This window comes from Plecotus auritus (genome assembly GCF_963455305.1).
Source record: "Plecotus auritus genome assembly, chromosome: 5".
NCBI classification, from domain to species: Eukaryota; Metazoa; Chordata; class Mammalia; order Chiroptera; family Vespertilionidae; genus Plecotus; species Plecotus auritus.
The window spans coordinates 13,573,798-13,588,259 of record NC_137776.1 but is presented as its reverse complement, the minus strand read 5'-3'; the positions used below and the strand labels follow the sequence as shown (position 1 = coordinate 13,588,259).

Here is a 14,462-nt window from a genome sequence, read left to right as displayed (position 1 = left end):
AATTAAGGGGTTGGCAGGTCTGTGTTCCTTTCCAGAGGTTCTTCAGAGAGAATCCATTTCCTTGATCTTTGAGAGATCTGTCTACTGGTATCAGTATTATTTGTGTCCCCTAAATGTCATATATAGGAGTTTATGAGTATGTGAAACACAGAGTTTATTACTGTTATTATTTAATTATTGCATTATTTTCCATATATGCCAGAGACTAAGACCAACATTAGTTAGCATATCAATGTGATATTCAGCAGGGCTGAAAATCAGCATGATATTGTCCTGTTGTTGGCCAAATGGCTCAAGGCAATCTCCTAACCTGATAATCCTTTTATTATTTACCAAACTTTACCTTTCATATGCCTGTGTGCATTCCTAAAGGGCAAATGTGTATTCCAGTGAATAAAAGCAAACAGGACCGAGAAGTCAGAGAGCTTCTCCACTAGAGGGAAGTTTTCCACCGGGCCCCCCATGCCTTCTAAATTCATATTTCTTGACTAGTGTCTTCATTTGTGCATCGGCCCCTTTTCCAGATCCTGAACCCTAGCCTCAAATGGATGTGGTATTCACACATATGAACAACTGTTATATATAAACGACTGAACAGAGAGGATATCTATATATAGAAAAGCTTAAGCAATCATTACAACTGGTCACTATGACAAACACTGACCACCAGGGGGCAGATGCTCAATGCAGGAGCTGCCCCCTGGTGGTTAGTGCGCTCCCACAGCCAACCTCCCATGGTCCCTCCCCCTGGCCAGCAGCACTGAGGGGCCCCGATGGGGGCCGGCCGGCCAACCTCCTGGCCCCAATAGGCCCAATTGGGAATGGGTGAGACAGTCCCGATCAGCCCGATCTCCGGCCAGGCTGAGGGACCCCCACCTGTGCACGAATTCGTACACCGGGTCTCTAGTATTCATAGATATGTGTGTGTGTGTGTGTGTGTGTGTGTGTGTGTATACATATATATGAATAACAAATATCAAATGGAATTTTCCATTTCTGCCAGAAATTTCAGTTCAAGATCCAGACAATGAGAACATCTAATACCACTCAGCAACTTTAAGAGAGAGATCTCCTTAAGGGTTTAATATGAGGGCCAAAGTGATTCATCAACTATCCCCTCCTCTCACTCACCTTCAGTCCATGGGACAGAGGGTAGAGACTGAGAGAGAGAGGTTTTCTGTGACGAGAAATTATAAGAGTAAGGAAAGTAATGAACAGGGGCGTTTCTATCTCTCACACCAACAAAATTAATGGGAAGGCTACAGGAAATCCCCTCAGAAAATGTGACGGCAATTGCATGAAAGGAGATTGTCATCCCACTTCCTACATATCTGTTTGGTGACTTGCAAACATTTTCTGATCTCCCCAGCATGAGAGCATTCCTGGGAGTTTGGCACTTGGCCTTTGAGTGAGGGAGGCAGAGCCATGCCTGAGTCTGCCCTGGAGAATTTTGAGGGTGGCAGGCTGGGTGGGCATCCTGGGGCAGGGTGAGGAGGAAAGGGAACCGGGGAACAGGCTGTCCTGGCATTTGAAGGCACAAGAAATCACCTTTCCAGTGAGCTGAGTGGATGCTGTAGAGGAAGTTAGGCTACGGCCATCTCGGACTGTGGTGGGCCAGCTGGGGTGAGGAGGCCCCAGGGCTGTGTGGTCTGAGATCAGAGGGCCTCAGGAAGTCAGTGAGAAAATGAAACTCCGGCATCACTATTGGTACAGTAGGGAGCCCCCTGAAAAATTCACAAAAGTGGCCCACAGAAGGGCACCCAACAACCTGATTACACCAGGTACAACCAGTTAAGTAAAACCCTATCCTTGTTGTAATAGTGCCTTCCCCCCCACCCTACCCCCCTTGGCTGCAGACTGAGAAGCAGGTGTGGTCCTGACACCAACCCAAATGCAGGGGGTGTTTTTGGACTGGACCTGCGACCATGCCTAGTCAATGGAGCAATTGCACATGAGACCTTGTCTCACCTCCCCACGTGTCAGGAGAACAGGTATGCCGGCCTCTGAAAGTGGGAAAACTCAGGCTCAGGGCAGTAAGAAGTATGTGTGAAGCCCAGAAGTTACTGCATGAGTTCAGACCAGTGTCATCTGACTCCGGACCCAGTGACACCTCCACTGGACCTCAGAGCCTCTGTAGGTGATAGCCAATGTGCCCACAGGCCCGGCCGTACACACCTAGACTCAGGGGGTTAGAGAGGGGGGTGTGGTTCATCTGGACAGTCTTCTTTGATTCAAAGAGATTGTCCTAAAGGTCACGGTTAGGACTCACATTTAATTTATCTGCATAGCACTTTCGTACCAGGGGCTGCGGGAATTGCCCACGTCTTTGACAACGGATATAGAATAGCTTCTTGTCATCACCATGCGTTTCTGAGCCACTCAAGAAGTCTCCTTCTGCGTCCGCAGAAAAGGAGCAAGTGCGTTCTCAGTTTAAAGTTGTATGCATTCCGCTGAATGCACACAAATGGGTGATTTCACCACGGGATACGAACAAATGAAAACCAAAACCAAGTTAGCCTTCAAAGCAAGTCCCTACCTCAGCATGGCACCGAGCCCCTTCCTCTTTATCTTCCTTTCTGGATCTTCACTCTCCTCCTTCTGCTTCTTCTCCTTGCCTTTCGCTTTGCCCTTTTCCTTCTTCTTCTCCTTCTCTTTCGTCTTTTTGGCTTTCCTGACTTTAGTCTCCAGGTCCTCCTGCTCAGAGTTCCCCGGAGGGGCCGAGTCACAGTTCAGGGCTCCATGGCCAGAGTGAGAGCTCCTATCAGACAATGCGTCTGTGCAGAGAAAAAAATATCCACACACACGGTCAGGGGCACCCCGTGTTAGCATCCCAAGAAAAGTTAAAATGCATTAACTCAGAAGAGTGAATAAAAGCGCACTGCAGGTCTCCCCTTCCCCGGGGCCACTTGTACCCTTGGAAGAGACAGCTACCTAAATGTGGTTCGGTGCAGGGAGTGGGAGATGAGTAGGAAAGGTGTGATGCATGGGAAAGCCCGAATCTCTCTGAACGCCAGCTTGTTCACCTTGATCAGCTCAGCAAGCGCACGTGCTGGGCAACAAGCAGGGGGAGTAATTTCCAGGAGAGGCTTTTGAGCGCAAGATAACCCGACTGCTTCCACCCCATTAATGCGGTTGGTCCTGGGGTTGATGCTGCTTCTAATGGCTCCAATAAGAATGTCAAGACACGCAGACTGAGTGCTCCCACCCGCAGGGGGAATGACAGCTGGTCCTCGCAGGAAAGTGACAGCGAACGTTTCTTTCGCATCTGCGCAGTAGAATAAATTGCACATTGCCGTATGCAATTTCACGTTCGTTAAGCCAAAGGGCAAAACATATCGGGGAAATAATTACTTTTAATATCGAAACTATAATTGGGATCCTTAAGGCAGTTTTCTCCGTAGTTAAGCACACACTCTTGCCCGGGATTCGCGGATAATAACGGGATGAAGGAGCCATTGCAGGAGGCATGGGGCCCTACCGGCGTCCAGGTCCTCGGGGCCGTCGTAGGACTTGTCGATGGCCGCGCGGAAGCTCTCGTTGCAGCCGCGGCCGCGGACCATGTGCGGCCGGGGCCGGTGGAAGGGCAGCTCGTTCTTGCGCACCTCGGCCACCGCGGTCTGCAGGCTCTCCAGGGAGCTGGACTTTTTCAGGCCCAGCGTGGGGCCGAAATCCTTGCTTGGAGATTCTGGAAGAGAAAGGCAAACGGTCACCTTTTTTCTACCGAGCAGGCTGGTGACCTGGAAAGATCTGCTGTTCCAAAACTATATCTGCTGGGGCATCTTACAAAAAGGATTCTACCTGAGCGGGTGGCAGTTGGGGATAAACCCCAGCTTTGCCTCTTATTGTGATTGTGAGCAAGTGGTTTGACTCCTTTGAACCTTAATTTCCTTTTGTACAAAGTTGTGGAAAGACTTAAAATGATACCATATATAGAAATAAACATGTATGTGTGTATATATATGCATATGCACACGCACACATAAATATACATTTGAAAGGTTATAGCGGTCTGAGAGATTCTATGTGTGAGAGTGTGTATATGACTGTGTGTGCATATGCCCACACACTTTCACACATACATACACAGAGCGCCTAACGTAGTGGATGCTGTTCTCCAGTACCCATCTCAAGCACCCCCATATCCTGTAGCTTTTATGACTTCCATCACTGCTTTTGTAATTATTAAGTACCCTACACACAGAAATCAAAGAACACTAAAGCGATTGCAATTTTTGTGATTAAATACTTTACCTTACTCTGGTGGCTATTAGTGCATGGTGAATACCATTTATTTAGTCTCTAGATAAATAAAGCAAAGCGAGCAAGAAAATAGCTTTTCTGTGTGAATGCTTATTGTTACAAATTATTTCTATTTGGGTATTTACAAAGGGGCAGCTTTTTTATATGATGTAATATTCCAAAAAGAAATAAGCAATACCTAAATAGGTTTTAATACTTTGTGATCTGATGCACATTATTTTTCATTTGTGCTGTTTGTCTTGCCCTGTATCTGCCTCCTTTCCCTCATTCCCACCACTGCCAGCTCCCCGTTGTCCACAACAGGAGTCGGCTACACAAGTACCAGCAGCACAGGCTCACTGTGCAGATGGAAGGGATTCTATCAGGGCTCTTTGCCACCAGAGCCAGGGCTCATGATGCTCTCCAGTTACAAAGGAGGTGATGATGATGACAAGGCTACACTTGCATTCCCGGAAATAAGCTCCTCTGCAGGTTTTCAGTAGACATAGATGGCGTGCATATTCAGGGGTGTGTACACAAAGTACCTACACTTCAGTGCCTAGCACACAGTAGGGCTCACTGAACTACGATCAGTATCTTTGCTCTGCTACTGCACCCACCTTTAATACCAATTGCTTAACCCAGCACTAAGTAATGCAAAGAATACAAAAGAAGTAATGCTTACGCAAAGATGAAATGCCTACATAAACACACATAACATTAAAAAACAACACACACCTTCCATAAGTCCTGCATATATTAAAAATAGTCAAAACAATTACAATAGTGCTGACAGCTAACGATGCTTAGTCCTGTTCTAAGTGCTTTACTTGTATTACCTTACTATAAGCCTAAGAGTTGTGCTACTGAACGATTGTTAGCCCCATTCCGGATGAGGAAACTGAGGCACAGAGCAGTGAAATACTTGGCCCAAAGTTACACACTTAAGTGTCAGAACTGGGCGCTGTCCTGCGGCAGCCTAACTCCACCCTTTCTGCATCACGCTGCCTAACGTCATTTGGCCTCTGCTTTCTTCTTGATTATGTTCAGGCTACTTCAAGTGGCCTCCAGATGCCTCGTTTCTAAAAGAGCATTAGTTTAGATTAGCCCCGAGTCTTGTCAAGCAGGCAAACTACAAAAATTGGATATGTTTTTACAGTTTCATCATTAACTTTCAGGAGGCAATTTTGCACTTTGAACAATATACATGATGACAATAAACACTGCATTTCAAAGAGGGACAGTGCATCTCCAATAAATGCAACAGAGATGAGACTAAGCCAGAAACAAAATCCCAATAGATTTCAGGGACATGTTTCAGGTAAAACTTGCAAGTCATAAATATTGAGAATACATTCCTACTAAATTCATAAAGGGAGATGTTTCTTCTATTCGCAGGAAGGAAGGTAAGTTGAATAAACAGAAATCGAGTAAGATCATTTCTGACAAGAAAACAAAAAAGCAACATGGAGGCTTGGGGTATTGAAGCAACAGTAAAAGCTTTGGAGTTTATAGAAAATATTTTACACCATCAAGCCCTAGGGATGTTTGATAGGAAGTTTGGTGAAAACACGGAGATGAAAGTGAGAAAGCCTCATCCTTCTGTTGACAATAGTAACCATCTTTTATTTATTAATTGCCATCCAGGAGATTATATTAGAACCCAAACTGTAAGTATTCACATCAACCTCTAGCAATAAATTCCAGGGAACATGAAAGTGAATAAATCATCCACGATAGAAGGCATGTTATCTAAAGGAGCTCATCTGAAGCTTAGCGAGAAGTTATATTTGAGAAGGAACAAATACATTGCTGCTCATTCTAAGAACACTGAACATTAAGGATTCATGGACTTTGTAGGATTAATAGAGCCAGCAATGAATTCACTTTGTTTTTTAAAAATGTATCCTTATTGTTGAAAGTATTATAGATGTCCCCTTTTATTCCGCCATGGGTCCCCTCCCCCTTCCCTACATCCTCGTCCCCCCCCCCCGCCAACCAAGCCTACCACACTATTGTCTGTGCCCATGGGTTATACAAATATGCATATAAGATTCACTTTGTATAAATAGACATCACAAATTAGAAGCATCAACTGACGCTGGCCACAATGACAATGTGGTGCTCTTGGATGCAGTACATAGTAAAACTAAAGGCAAAAAGGGTGGTTGAGTCCTAGGTTGTAATGTGGACTCCGGGGTTTTCAGGCTTGAAACACGTGTTTATATTTATTCCCAGGGAGGGAACAGGATGTAGCAGTGAAAGAAAGAGTGATGGTAAAGAGGAGAATCCAAACTCAGGAAGGTTTTTACAAGGATTTACAGGTTCATTGACCTGATGGAACTGAATCTCCAATGGAAAGGGGACTCTGACATAGACCTTGACCAGGGCTCGCATTTCCCTATGTGTCAAAAGGCTTCTAAGGAGAGGTCGAGGTTACTGGTTGCGGGAGGGATTATTATGTCAATTGATGGGCATCAGCACTCAATTGCAACAGAACCTTTGGAAAAAAGTACCCTACCATATACAGATTTCATGATGTACAATAAAATGTTACATGCAATCCCTCTTTTCTACTGCCCTCGCCAATTCCAGCTTAGATTCACATTGCATTGGGAATTCCATAGCTTTTAGAATGGGAAGATTCACTGTCTATTTTTAGCCTAACTACACAAATATTTTTTCTAGGCTCCCAATAAAAGAAAAGGTCTCTTTGAAGGGATAGTATAAAATAAGTAATTAATCAAAATAAAAATCTCAGTCATTCTATCCCATTGAAGTCACCCTAAAATATGATCACTCCTCACGTTTTCATCTGTAGCTGATATGATATTGGCTGTGGCTGAGTTTAAGCAATTGTCTGAGAGAGTGATCTATGAATACCACGTGTTATCAGTCATGGGGTGGACTTTGTCCAAATTTGAGTGTTTATTTGTCCCACTTTGAGCATCTACAGAACTGATCTGAGTACGACTGCTCAGTGATTTCCAGAGCTTAGACTAGGTGCACAGGCCAAGGAATACATCTTCCAACGCTCAGTAAGAAGGCTTTATTGTGTAACCTATAATTTCTATGTCCATTGACCATGTTCTCTGAGATCCTGATAAACTTATCTCACCATCAGAAATATGAACCTGACATACACAAACTTCTCAAAATAAATGATCCAACAGTTATCAAGGTGTGAAAAGAAGAATCTTCCGTGTCAAAAATAGGCGGTATAATAAAAATATTCTGTAATTCCATGTGCCAAATATTCCCTTAAAATAAAGGCCTCTGAAAGAAATATGATTGTAATCTTTTTTTAAAAATGATTTTGAGAGAGGAAAGGAGAGGGAGAGGGAGATAGAAACATCAACGATGAGAGAATCATCGATCAGCTGCCTCTTGCATGCCTCCTACTGGGGATTAAGCCCGCAACCCGAACATGTACTCTGACCGAGAATTGAACCGTAATCTCCTGGTTCATGGATGGATGCTCAACCACTGAGCCCACTGGCCAGGCTGTAATCATTTTTAAAAAGATGTTGTAACACTTTCAAACATTCTTCTGTTCTCAAATGAAGGGGACTGTCTTGACTTGGTCCCAGAAGACTTCCTTATGTAAAGGGGAATTTCAGGGTCATGTCTCTTGACCCCACCCACCCTCAGACACTTCCACTACTCCATGCCATCTAGGAAAGTAGTGTCATGAAGAGAATGGACACACACACCAAGATTAAAGATTTAAAGGAGTCATGCCACCAGTTCTCCCGTGAGTATTAAAAATGTGGGTAGAGGGAAGTTCAGCGCTCCTGTGTAGGTGGAGAGGGGTCACTACAAAACAGATTCTTAAATGACTGAGAAACCACTGTACCAGCCTTCTAGCTACGAAGGCCCACTTCAACCGCGAAACAGAAAGTCCTTCCCGGACCATTGTTTGGATGTGAACCTCAATTTCTCTGATGCAGACTTGGATTCCTGCCCCTGCCCTCAGGCTGAAACTGCTGCTAGTTCCTTACAAAGCACGTGATTAAGATAATAGAGAATAAAACAGTCCAGAGAGTAGTGGTTCACACAGAGTGATTAGAGGAGAGGCTGTGGAAAATCCCAACACGCCCCACTCGGCTACTTATTTCTTGAGTTATTGACTCTCTAAGCCTCAGTTTTGTAATCTGTAAAATGAGGATAAGACAAGGATACAAGAATGCCTATCACACAGTATATGCTCATAAAACATTGATGATAATTATTATACTTTACCTCTAAACATGTGGATAAATGAAGGCCCAGCACAGTTCATTTGGTTCAATCTACCACTGCATTTTTTTTAAATATATTGGTTTCAGAGAGGAAGGGAGAGGGAGAGGGAGATAGAAACATCAATGATGAGAGAGAATCACTGATCAGCTGCTTCCTGCACACCTCGGGGATTTAGCCCACAACCCAGGCATGTGCCATAACTGGGAATTGAACCTGGTTCATAGCTCAATGCTCAACCACTGAGCCACACCAGCTGGGCTACCACTGCATTCTTAAATATAACCATTCCTTCTGCAAAAGCTAAAGAGAGCTTCATACAGATACACTTCCTTTATTTTTTAATTTAAAAGTTGAACCTGATTTCCCCCCCCAAATAACTCCTTACACTTCTCCATCTATTCGTCACATATAGAGGCTATTTGTGGGAAGATTAATGATGGGGCCATGGTTGCCCTTCCCTTTAGGCCATAATCATTTAATTAGTCAGAGGTTTCATTGGCAATGTTTGAACTTCCCATACCAGCATTAAAGTCTCACATTAAAAGAATGCCTTAATCCAGAAGACCAGTAATTAGATCTTCCATTATTGATGAAATTGCTTCCAATATATTCTTATTAAAACATAGGAAATTGTTTTGGGGAAGGTATTCACTTTCAAATACATGGCAAGTTTTTCCACCAGCTAGAACTTAATAATTAACAAATATTTATGATAAATTAACAATAAATAACGTATTAATCTGCTCATTTCAATAACATCAATGGTCCTCAAGGCACTTAGTGGAAATTAATTAAGCTGGAGCCCCTCTCTCGAAAATAAAGGAATTGTGCCCAGGCGTAAATTGGGGACCAAAATGATTGCAATGCTAACCAGGGGTCACAGCATGAAGCTTGAAAAGCCAGGAATTCATCAAGATAGCTTGCTTTCATTATCAATTTGGCCTTTCTGTATTATGAGCAATGAACTTGGGCAAATACAATAGAAATGCTTTACTTGCTTCATGGGGAGTTGTGATGTGAAATTAATAGCCTTAAAACTCTTTGAATGAGAAATTATTATAAATTCCAAGTAGGAAGTCACAGCACCATTTTATTCATTAACATATCCCACTTTGTCTTTTTATTTTAGATTACACTTACTGAAAATTTTGTATATTTGATTTTTTTAGTAGTTTCCCTAGAGGCAAAATGTCTTATGTGCTTTAATAGATATCATTGCAAATCCATTAACCTCGAAAAAAATTTTCCCATAATATCCAAATGTATAATTTCCCAAATTGTGTTATCTGTGCTAACTGTGTCCATAATGGGACTAATTACTTTCTTGCCTATCTCAGTATTCCAAATATTGATCATCATTCCAAGCTTATCAGCGTGCCCCATTTCCTAGTCATTACCACAGGGCATAAAGTCATCTGGCTTATACATTATCTGCTGTCATTTGGGTCTCAGTTCTTTTACTGGCAATTTCTAAGTTCTCTGGGAGCAGAGTTTTTTCTCTTAAGCCTTAATAAATTCCTGGGTCTTTCATCATTTCCTGACATTCACGTCAAAATGTTCAATAATCAACTTCTCATTAAGATTCATATATTTGCATAATCCCTCCTCTGCCTTCAAACATTATCTATTTTAAAGTGAAAATATCAAGAGAAAATATGGGAAGATTAGGTGAACAAATACAACTAATGCTTCGATTGTGTGTATGGTCATGGCCCTCCAAAGGTCTTTAAATCTTTGCCAAGAGTTGCTATACACTTAAATTTTCATTGCTAAAGATTCCTTCTTTTAAATACTGACAGTCAAAATCTTATGCCATATTTTGATTTCTTTCCTGGACTCAAATTATGTTCAACAAAAATAATAGTGAATTTATCACACTGAAAAATATTCCTATGACACTTTTCTGTCTTCTTTTATTTTGTGGATAAGAAAAAGGCACAACTTCATGGGTAAATTACTTAAAAAAAAAATACAGCCACACCTCTGGGTAGATTCTGTTAAGGTAACTGAAGAACTCAGACAAAAATCATTCCAATAGACTGGTTTGTTTTAATATTTTAGTTTTCCTTTACCTGCCTTATCAGGAAAATGCCACTGGATTAAAAACAAACATATACATTTAAAAACCACCCAAAATAGGCATCGAAGACAATAATGAATTTAAAAATTAGAGAAATAGCATCAGTCTCTGGAGGAAATTATGGCTACTTAAAGAAAACAAAAATGTAACAAAAAACCTCAGCACTTTTATTATTTACCGGGGGGTGGTGGGGGTTGGGGGGGGGGAAGATTAATTTTTGAGAGTCAAACAAACTGACTTAGTGGCAAGATTTTCTACCTGTGAAATAGGATAAGAGGATGGATAAATGCCACCTACCATGTCCTTAGTCTTGCTGATCTTTGTATCCTCAGCACAGAGAAGTGCTAAATAAATATTTGTTGTAGGAGTAAATGAAGGTGAAAGTAAAGGGTCATTATAGCACTCAGATGCCCCCTTTCTCCGATGCTGTGAGAGTGAATAAAGTTTTACTTGGAGAAACACACCCCACAACTGCTTCACTTCCTCAAAGCCCACACAGAGCATCCTGTTCTTTGTTAACACAGCCCTTAGGTTCCTTTGGGGCCACTTTCAAGGATTCAGTAATGTCTGCCCTACCTATAACTATTCAGTCATCTTCTCTATGCTTTGGTCTTTCTTTTTATAATAGTCATTCCTTTCCCTCGACTTCTCTTTATAATATCAACCTTTCCTGTCATTTCCACCTTCTTATATGCACTCCAGTCATCTTATCTCTTCCCACTGCCCAGAACACCTTTATTTATCTTCCAGCTCCTCCTTGTATATCTTGGTAACAGGCTTTTCACTCTGAACACAAACTGTTTCAGGGATACTCACCCCCTTTCCTTTTTACCATTTACTCTTTGTATGACTTGCTTTGACAACACATTTTTCTTCTGCTTTTGATTGTTGAATGGTTTATGTGTTATACGGGTCCTTTGTGATAGTACTCTCAAAACAAAGTATAATATAAAGAATTCTAATAACTTTCTTTAAAAACCATTAGCATAACTAAAAGGTCAAACTGATTTCTTGGATGGTATCCACAGGAAGATATTTTTACACAATGTGTAAATAGATGTATTTTTTAGGATCAAACATTATTTTTATACATTTTGCTTTATTATTTTATCCCTTTTTAGAGCCGACTGTACTAAAAACAACTTCAAATTCTCAATGACTGAGAAAGCGAGGTTTTTCAGTTTGGTGTTAACATAAATAACAATCTCTTCGTAGATACACATTAAGCAAGATTTCAATCTAATGAATGTCAAGCCAAAATCAAGTCGGCTACCATTGTTTTCTGAGCATTTTTTGTTGCTCAGAATTGTGCCTGGTCCTAAGAGGAACAGAAGACAAGTGTAATTAGTAACTCACATTCTCTTGCTGCTTTCTAATTTACAAAGTTCTTTCCTGTTCAAAATGAGACCACACCACACACAGTGGATCATATCCCAAGAGAGCTACAGAGGAGGAGAAGGAGGGAGGAGGGGCAGGATAAAATAAGTTAAGTAAGGAGAGCAATTTCACTCACCATCTCACTCAATGACAATGTGTTCTAGAGCAAATGCCTGGCAAGGAGAGAGCAGGAGTTGGGAGAAATGGACTGATTTCTGTGAGTCTCCGTTTTTTGTTTTTTGTTTTTAATCCCCGGGTTACTTTTTATTATTTATCATTGAGATATAGTGGACACATAATACTGTGTAAGTTTAAGGTGTACAACGTGATGATTTGATACATGTTGATATTGTGAAATCATTACCTCTGTAAGGTTAGTTAGCACCTCCATTACCTTACGTGTGTGTGTGTGTGTGTGTGTGTGTGTGTGTGTGTTTGGTGAGAATATTTAAGACCTACTCTCTTAGGACCTTTCAGATATATAATATAGTCACCAGGCTGTACAGTAGAACTTATTCATCTTATAACTGACCTACATCTCCCTGTTTCCCACCTTTTTCAGCTCCTGGCAAACACCCTTCTATTCTTTTTTTCGATGAGTCAGGCTTCTTTGGATTCTACATATAAGCAAGATCATACAGTAATTGTCTTTCTTGGTTTGATATATTTCACTTAGCATAATGTTCTTAAGGTCCATCCAGGTTGTCCCAAATGGTGGGGTTTTCAACTAACATTCCAGTGTGTGTGTGTGTGTGTGTGTGTGTGTGTGTGTATGTATGTGTGTGTGTGACATTTTCTTTACACATTCATCCACCAACGGACACTTGGGTTGTTTCCATGTCTTGGCGATTGTGAATAATGTGCAGCAAACATGGGAGTACAGATATCTTTTCAAAATAGTGATTTCATTTCCTTTGGATATTTAGTCATAAGTGGAATTGCTGGATCACATGATAGTTCTAGTTCTAATTCTTTCCATAGTGACTGTACCAATTTATATTCCCACCAACTGCGTAAAGGTTCTCTTTTCTCCACATCCTACATTTGCTAATTACCTCTTGTCTTTTTGATCATAGCTATTCTTATAGGTGTGAGTAATGGTCTCTGCTTGATGCTCATGTCATTATCATCTTATCACAGGGAGTGTGACCCTTGTATTCAACATTTAAATCTTTCGTATGCCCCCATCCTTAATCAGAAGCCAATCAGCTGGTCTGATGCTTGACTGAAGATATAGTAAGTCCTCGGGTTACATCAGAGATCCATTCCTACAGTGCGATGTAACGCAATTTCTGCCGTAAGTCGGTACCCACCTACATAAGCACCTACATCACTCACATGGAGCACATACACAGCAGTAATGAAGTGAAACAATTAAAAAAAAATGTAAAAGATAACAATTCCTGACCTTTACTTGTGGTAAATAAATAATAAAAAACATAAAGCACATATGTACATATGTTGAAATGACGGAACTTTTTTTATATATAAATAAATAGGAGATGGCGACATAACCACAAAATGACGTACATCAAGTCCGACCTAACTGGAGGACTGTCTGTACAGCTATCTGCTGGAAATAATTTTGTATCATCTACTTTAAGATGCATTTAGGAGATTTCCAACTGTGTTTTGTGATTTCCCTTTCCCCGGTGACTTGAAAACCATTCCTGAGAGGTAGTGCTTTAGTACTGTATCTTATGTAAATCTCAGCACAATCACTGGACTCTACTCTCTTCTCATTCCTCTTTTAAGTGCCTGGAATTTACCAACAAAACAATGTTGGCCTATTGACTTGGCAATGCTACTCAGATATGAGGTTTTCCTGGTCTGAACAATCTTTGAGCTAAAGTTCCTCCCACTTTCTTTGATGCCTCAGAAATAAAAAGAGAAGGCATCTAGTTTCCTCCAGAAGGTTATAATCCATGTGTGAAGTAAAGATGAACACACATGAAGTGATAACACCAGGGAATGTGGAGCAGTCCCCTAACATTTGTGAAATATCACCTGAGGGTAGTAAGATCCCAACATTTTAGAAAATAGAGATGTATGACTCCTAGCTTTCTCTGGAGTTATATTTCCAATGGGCACCATGTTATCTCTTTATTCCATTAATTAACTGCCTCTTCGCTAATAATTTCATATTGAAAGCAATACCTATTACTTGGTCCTGATGCATAGGCCTTGGCATCAAACTGTTTGGGCCCATGTCCCAGGCCCACCCCTGTACTAACTGTGTTAACTTAGGTGAGGCTCTTACCTCTTTGTGCCTGTTTCCTCATCTGTAAGACAGATAATAATAGCACCTCGCTCTACCTGGTTTGGCTCAGTGGATAGAGCGTCGGCCTGTGGACTGAAGGATCCCGGTTCAATTCCGGTCAAGGGCACATGGCTGGGTTGCGGGCTCAATCCCCAGTAGGAGGCATGCAAGTGGGAGTTGATTGATGATTCTCTCTCATCATTGATGTTTCTACTCTCTCTCCCTCTCTCTTCCTTTCTGAAATGAATAAAAATATTTTAAAAA

The 14,462-nt window shown here is 41.5% G+C and overlaps 1 protein-coding gene across 1 annotated transcript in view; it reads right to left on the bottom strand.

The window, feature by feature from the left end:
- PARD3B (par-3 family cell polarity regulator beta) overlaps window positions 1-14,462 on the bottom strand; it is a 925,380-nt gene that overhangs the window by 283,783 nt on the left and 627,135 nt on the right. The window contains exons 17-18 of the mRNA XM_080668084.1: window positions 3,479-3,685; window positions 2,537-2,774 (exon numbers count right to left, since the gene is read on the bottom strand). Coding sequence (XP_080524210.1) covers window positions 2,537-2,774; window positions 3,479-3,685 — 445 coding nt within the window. The remainder of the gene's footprint in view (window positions 1-2,536; window positions 2,775-3,478; window positions 3,686-14,462) is intronic.